The sequence below is a fragment of the Cyprinodon variegatus genome, unplaced genomic scaffold (genome assembly GCF_000732505.1).
Source record: "Cyprinodon variegatus isolate N-32 unplaced genomic scaffold, C_variegatus-1.0 Scaffold2092, whole genome shotgun sequence".
NCBI classification, from domain to species: domain Eukaryota; kingdom Metazoa; phylum Chordata; class Actinopteri; order Cyprinodontiformes; family Cyprinodontidae; genus Cyprinodon; species Cyprinodon variegatus.
In genome coordinates, this window is record NW_015152545.1 from 13,372 (window position 1) to 20,971 (window position 7,600).

A 7,600-nucleotide genomic window follows, 5' to 3' on the forward strand; every position below is an offset into this window, starting at 1 on the left:
AGAGAAACAGGTTATTGCACAGGGTATCAATAGTAAATGGCACATTAAATGTTGCAGAAGTTAGTGCGGTCGTAGTGACGCATTGTCACATAATTAATTATGAATCAATGATGCAGACCAGCTGGGTGCTGCTTAAACGGAACATGATTGCAAGTTTTTTATTATTATTATGTTGTGTTTTTTTTTTTTGTTATCGAGAAAAATTAAACTGGGATTAATCCAGAATATAATGAGCCTGTTGTGTTGGTAAAGGTATAATTTACCTTACTAACAGGTTATCAGAGAGTTACCATCAGCTAAAGGCTAGTGGATGTTTAGCAAGATATTGCATCTTCACCCCCAACACCCCCCTCCCTCTCCCAATGACAGATGAGCAACATTATGTTCAGAAACAGGCCAGTTAGCATCAGTACAGTCTGTGGAATTTCCCTCTTTTTACCATTTTTTATAAATATATATAAAATTGAAAAACATTTTTTTTTCCAAATATTGATAAATGGCCTCCAGTTGTGTCAAAATCTGTGTCAAGATTAAAACAGTTTAGTTAGATTTTTATATTCAGATTAAATCACAGCCATTAAAAGACATCTATAAAAAATGCATGTTTTATTGCCATTACACGTCCAGATTAATAAAAAATATCTCTCAGAGCATAAAGATAATCTGTCCTTTAATAAAGTTATAGTGAAACCTGATAGGAATATATTTTCACCATTCATGTGTTCATTGATACAGCTGTGCTGTTTGTTTTAAATAAGCTGTTATTTTGATAGGATGGAAATGTAAAGTTTAAAGTTACTTTATATTTAACTTTTTCACATTCTGATCATTTTCCTAAGTGAGTCTCTTCGGTGAATCTTTAAGCAGTTTTAAGGCTTGCTTTAAAACTGCTATAAAGGGGACAAATATCAGTGTCTTTAACGGGCCCCAAATTCCTGGCGGTGCGTGGCCCTCTGGAATATCCTGCCTTTAGTCGTCTGCTTCGCTCTGATCTCAGACCTGTTCTTCAGTCTTCAACGTCTGCGACTCTCTAGGCAGCATCTAATCTCGTTCTCTGGTCACGGACTGAACTTTAAGTTCCTGTCTTAGACAGCCTCCCTGTTCTCTGCAGATCCATTACTTTTAATGCACGCTGCTTTGAGATATCAAACTGTTTATCTGAAAACTATGTCCTCTGTTCTGAGCCTGACAGAATAATCTGGCCAAACATGGACCCATCGGCAGACACACAGTGGCTTTCTGACAATGAGAAATGTATTTCTCTGCATGCGGGAAATCCTAACAAACTTGCGTAATCAGGCCACCCCCACTCCCACACGTCCACCTACCTGTTGTAGGAAAATTTATATTTATCTTCTATTATACAATAATTTATCCTATTTACTCACTATAAAAGTTTTCACTCAGTCTGTTTCACCTTCAAGGCCACACAATTCTCTGCAGGATGGTGTTTGTAGACCAGACAGAGCTTCTTCCATAACAAACCAGATTCTTTCTCAGGTTTATTCATAACATGTTATTGTTTAACCAAAGTGTCTGTAATTTGTTTTGACTCTGACTACTTTTCCATGGTTGTAAGTAAGGAGGAATGAACGCTGCTCATGCAGAATGCTGAGCCATAAGGGCCATATGATGAACTGTTCTCTCTTTGCAAAGGTATGAATAAATGTGCCGACTGAGTGAAATCCATTGATCTCCTTTTATTTAACTAGGATGAATAGTTGAATACTTTTTTCCCACGACAGACAGCTTCCGTTTCTATGGCCTCTGCTGTCAGGCCTGTAGGTCAGCAGCCCGTCTGTCTCCCCCTGAACTGTTTAAGGGTGGTACCGCGCAGTTTCTGGCTTTCCTGATATTCATCGTTGAGGACAGCAGGAAGCTGGCACCTCGGTTCATCGGGCCGTTCCCTATTGCTACCGTTGTAAACCTGGTGGCCGTCTGCCTCCAGCTCCCTCTTTCCACGAGAATCCACACTACTTTTCATAATCCCGGGTCAAACTTGTTGTAACTTCTAGGTTTGTTCTCCCCTCCTCTACCCTTTTTACTGGACAAGATCTCACCCTGTGTCTCTCTCTGCGGAAGTAGAGACTTTGGTTCTTCTCCTCCTTGGACAAGCGTGTGCTTCCCAGCTGTATCGGTTTGGGATCTTGTGTTTGGGCCGGACCAGGAACTGCCAAAGGTCCAAAAGGAGTGGGGTGAGGAGCTGGTCGAGGATTCAGAGCTCTTTGTTCTCTGCAACGTTCTGTGAGACATAGACCTATCCGGGTGTCAAAGTCCCCCAGCTGTGTCAGGGTCTGAGGCCAGTCACGGGTTGAAAGTTAATTCTTTATCCTCTCGTTTAGCCCAGTAATAAAAATGTCCTTGAGGGCATCCTCATTCCAGGTACTCTCTGAGGATAACAGGTGGAAATCTATAATATACTCCGCCACAGATTTACCACCCATCATCTCCTCAAAGCGTCTCTACTGGGAAGAACTGATCAAAAAACTCGGATTAGTCCCTGAGAAAAAGCACTGTAAGACTGACCCAAACTAGAATTGTTCTCCCAGTCAGAAGTTCTCCAAAGGTTCACTTAGCTGGCTAATAGTGAAATTACATAGGCAATGAAAGCCCTATCAGCAGCATATGTAGAAGGCCGAAGCTCAAAATAAATCTCACATTGATTAGAATCACCCTTAAACAGTTCAGGAGGTGAAAGATGCGGCTACTGACTAACCTGTCTGACAGCAGGTGATGTAGGAGCAGAAGCTGTCATAGGCAGAAGTGTAGGAACAGGAGTAGCCTGACTCTGCAAGTGTGTTCGAATCTCCCGCATGCCTGATTCCAGCTGGGAAATAAAGTTTTCTATGCCATAGCAATGCTGTTATTCTGCCAATGGGTCCATGTTTTCGGCCAGATTATTCAGTCGACCTCAGAACAATAAGACCCAGTATTTAAGACGGACAAACAGTTTAATTTCTCAAACAGTTTATTGGAAACTGAACCAAACTGTGCGTCAGGGCGCCAACGCTAAACAAAAGATGGGGTTAGGATGGAAGTAGCAGCAGTGAGAAGAAGAAGAAGAAGTAGTCAGACCTTTAACAGCTTTTTTTCTTCTATGGTTTATCCAAACAATATCTTGAAGTAAGAATATGTCTAGATATATTCCTGTTCTGCTGTTTCATTAACATGGCATTGGTCTTTCTCTAGACCAGTGATCCTCAACCTTGATCCTCAGGAACCAGTGTCCTGCATATCTTAGACATCTCCTGGCTTGAATTAATCAGGCATCTGCAGCTCTAAAAGGCTGCTGAAGAAAATAAGTCATCACCTGGATCAGGTGTGCAGCAACAGAGAGACGTCTTAAACATGCAGGCAGTGGGAGAATTACTGGTCTAGAAGAACTGGTCAATGAAGCTCATTCTGTTCTAATTAATGGGGTCTGGTTGGGTGTTGAGCTGCTGTTATGGACCCCATTCCCCCACCCCCACGATGCTCTCTGATGGGAAACTACTGTCTCTATGTCTCCTCAGTGAATGTATAAAGATCCAGCCCACTGACATCCAACCAGATGTCTTCAGCTACTTGCTGCACATCATGTACACTGGAATGTGTCCCAAACAGCCCGTGGACCAGACCCGGCTGCAGGACGGGATCAAGTTTCTTCACGCCTACCAGCTGTGCCGGAAGCCAGGTGAAGGACTTCCTGATGGCGCCCCTGACATGGTCCGTATGTCCAACCTTTATGGCATACAGATCTCATCCCAGCTGGCCAACAAAGATACATCAGGAGTTTCCAAAACCACTACAGTGTCCCGGGGGGCCCCTGAAGATGGGCTGGGGGCCCACTCCCAGCTGTCTCTTGCTGTTGGACTAGAGGGGGCCCCTCCAGACCACCAAGTATCAGCGCTACGCAAAATCTGTTCTGGGACCTCAGGGGATGATTCGGACATGTCAAGTCGCATCAAACAGGAGCGTGTAGAGGAAGAGGACGGTGATGTAGAGGAGGGGCCTGGGGTGGGGTCTTTGTCCCCCACACAGGGCAGCAGCCCCCGTCAGGGTCCTCTGTTCAAAGACCAGCCCCTGGTCCTTCAGTGTCCCCGTTGTGGGGAGCGCTGCTCCTCTCCTGAGGACCTGAGAGAGCACCTGTTCAGCCACGCCCTTGACCCTGCCCGCCTAATGGACAGGCTGCCGCAGGGTGGAGAGCTGGAGTCCGGTGTGGAGGAGGCGCTGGTGGGGGCCCAGGAGCAGCTGGATGCAGGATGCTTGGAGGAGGCACTAAGGCAGAGCCAGGCACTCGCCACTCAGCTGGCAGCAGAACTGAGGCGCAGCCGGGGTGGAGAAGGAGGAGGGTCCAGTCCTTCCCCCACAATCCTGCAGTCACGGAAACGGAAGATTGCCTGCGCAGTCTGCAGCCTGCGCTTCTCCCACAAGAGCCAGCTGCAGGAACACATGTACACCCACACAGGCAAACCCAGCCGCTTCCACCGCTACAACCGCCTCTGCAGCCAGCTCTTCCAAGGCTCTGCCCACTTCATTGAAGGTGCTGCTGAGCCCGGCGTAGGGGGTGGGGCCTCTACAGCACTATCTGAGGACACCAATCGGGACACTCAGGACAACGGGAGCTCGTGCTACTCATTGGACTCTGAGGTGTCCCAGGAGAGCGTGGACGGTGTTCCCATTGAGTGATGTCACCCAATGATGTCATGGTTGGAGACTTGGGTTGGATTCTGTGTACCTGTGCAGGTGTATGTGTAACTCAATGGTGTGATCATAGTGCAGCATTGATGAAGCTGTTGATGCCTTCATCCTTCAGAAAGGCAGCAGTGATTGATGAGCATCACCTTCCATTCTCGTCCCTCTCTGGTTTCTCTGGTCGGCGTCCATCTTTGTGGAGATTATCAACCTCTTCCACCCTAGCACTGGGAGCACTGGCTTGAGCCCAGTCAGCTGCAGGTCCAGTGTCAGCAGATGCAGTAGTGCCTTGATGTCCCGCCGGTTGGTTTCATGTGGATCTGGATTGTGCATTTATAGTAAAAAGAAATGACACCCGCTTAGGAATGGATCTTGTGATCTGCTCCTCTCCTGGTGTCATTGTGGACTTGATTCGTCCTTAGAGATTTATATTTCATGATGACATGCAGAAGCAGTCCTGGAAACTTCTCATGGAGTTAAAATCTGTCCCAGAGTTTTAAAGAGTCCATCCAAACCTTTTTTTGTTTTCTTTGGCCCAGTCAAAGTCCACACCTTCCACTGAGCTACAGGCTGATAGGGACCATCAGGCCTTCGAGCCTTAAAGACCTGAAAAAAAATGGTGGAGAAACATTGGACCTGGAGGGAATGTCTGCGGTCCAAAAGGTGCAGGACCCCCTTTGTCCTCACTGATCTGGCTTTTATAGGGTGTACTTACTTTTTAACAAGATCTGTCTAATGTGTACTGACTGAAATTTGTTCTCTTTCTTAAAATCCTGTCTTTGGTTTCTTGGATGTGGGCTTCTGTTGAAGAGCCATAACAGCTGTGTCCTCCTGCGGTTTGGTCTCCATGGAGATGTGGCTCATCGATCGATGAACATTAGCAGCTCAGATCAGTTCAAATCAGAGAGCAAATCCAGTCAGAGTTGCTTCAATTAATGAATGATCTGCAAATCATTCAGTCCCTTCAGCTCAGCTGTGACTCCAGAAAACCACACAGATGCTCCTTAAAGTTTTCTGAGGTCATATGACAAGAGTCATCACCGGTCGCTGCTCATCGAACAGTCAACTCTCTTACCACGTTTTCTCATGACCACAGGACGTTTTGTGTCTAAATGTTTTTTTTTTCACACGTGTTGTTTTTCATTAATGAAACTTTTTTGTAAATAAATGTCTTTCAACCAATCAAATAGAAGCTTTTTATTTCAGCTGTTTCTGGTCAATAAGTAAAATATTTAGTAAATTGATCTGTTATAGAAGGAAACTACAAAATTCCCCAAGGAACATTTGGAGGTGCCGGACAGGTCATTGTTGGACTGGAATTAAAGGTTTCATGGGTTAGTATGGATGAGCAAACATCAGTGTCACAACACCTGACGGCGACTGACCACATTCTCACCATTTCATCATCCTTACCAGGAATGATGAAAAAGGGGTCCCTATGTCCTCCAGCAGTCTAAGCCTATAGCAGCAGAACTATAGAGATAGAATGAAGCAGAATGATGAAAAAAGGGGTCCCTATGTCCTCCAGCAGTCTAAGCCTATAGCAGCAGAACTATAGAGATAGAATGAAGCAGAATGATGAAAAAGGGGTCCCTATGTCCTCCAGCAGTCTAAGCCTATAGCAGCAGAACTATAGAGATAGGTCAGGATAACCTGAGCCACTCTAACTAGAAGCTTTATCAAAAAGGAAAGTTTTAAGCCTAGCCTTAAAAGTAGACAGGGTGTCTGCCTCACGGACTAAAACTGGTAGTTGGTTCCACAGGAGAGGAGCCTGAGAACTAAAAGATCTGCCTCCCATTCTACTTTTAGAAATTCTAGGAACCACTAGTAAACCTGCAGATTGAGAGCGAAGTGCTCTGTTAGGAACATAAGGAACAATCAGATCTCTGATATCAGATGGAGCTTGGCCATTTAAGGCTTTATATGTGAGAAGGAGGATTTTAAATTCTATTCTGGATTTAACAGGAAGTCAATGAAGAGAAGCCAGCAGGGGCGTGCATACTTAGACACTAGATGGTGCTAAAGCACTAGGAAGTTTGCCCTTTATCAACGAAAATGCCCTTTTGAAACTCTTTTTTTTTAAATTATTAATATTATTAAGATTTTACTGAGGTTGGTTTTGAAATGATCTTTTGAAAACCTGAGCCATTAAAAACGACTGAAAGAATGCCCCGAAATGAGCCACCTCCTTGCTCACACCCGACCAGCCTATCTCTCTTCCTTTGTATATATGATATGCTGGTCACATGAGCTCGCGCGGTCGCCCGCAGGGCATGCCAGATGTGCAGCATCATAGCAGTTCAATAAGCGTCTTCAGATAGCAGGAACGGTCGCTGACAGGCTGCTTCTCCCGTGCCCCATTAGCCAGGTAATATACAGATCAAGCAAAATCATTTTGTTGTGCATTAAAATGTCTCATTCAGCAGCACCAAACAAGCATTTTTGCCGACTGGTCACCTTATAAACTAGTTGGGCTAGATAAAGCTAGTCTGCTAGATAAAGCTAGATAAAGTTTTACACTGTAGTCCAAGTCAATGACAGATAACGTGAGGAAGACCACATAGGCTACAAATAATTTCGGTAGTTTGCAATTGCAAATCTATGTGTTAAGATAAACGTTTTCTGTTGTATAGGTTTTGTTAGGCAACATGAATTAACACATTTTGGTCTCTTTATTGTCTTAATTGTATATTGATTTAGTAATTGCAGCACAATGCCAAGAAAGGAGAGGCTGAAAAGAGAACGAATAAAGGAGCTACAGCAGGCAGCACAGGGAAGCAGCTCTTTGCTCTCCTGGATGACAGCATAGCCAAACGATGACAGGTCCGAGTCAAGGTCAGAATCACCACCTATTGTGAGCCTTATTTATATGCTATTGATCTGCTTCTTTGGGTTAATCGTATTGAAAAATCTTAAAAGCTGTTCA

At 44.7% G+C, this 7,600-nt stretch overlaps 1 protein-coding gene across 1 annotated transcript; it reads left to right on the forward strand.

Annotated features, from left to right (window-relative positions):
- Window positions 1–3,471: 3,471 nt before the first annotated feature.
- LOC107105140 (zinc finger and BTB domain-containing protein 25-like) lies at window positions 3,472–6,134 on the forward strand. The gene has a single exon (XM_015405262.1). The coding sequence runs from the start codon at window positions 3,472–3,474 to the stop codon at window positions 4,666–4,668; it is 1,197 nt and encodes a 398-aa protein (XP_015260748.1). The 3' UTR covers window positions 4,669–6,134.
- Window positions 6,135–7,600: the final 1,466 nt, after the last annotated feature.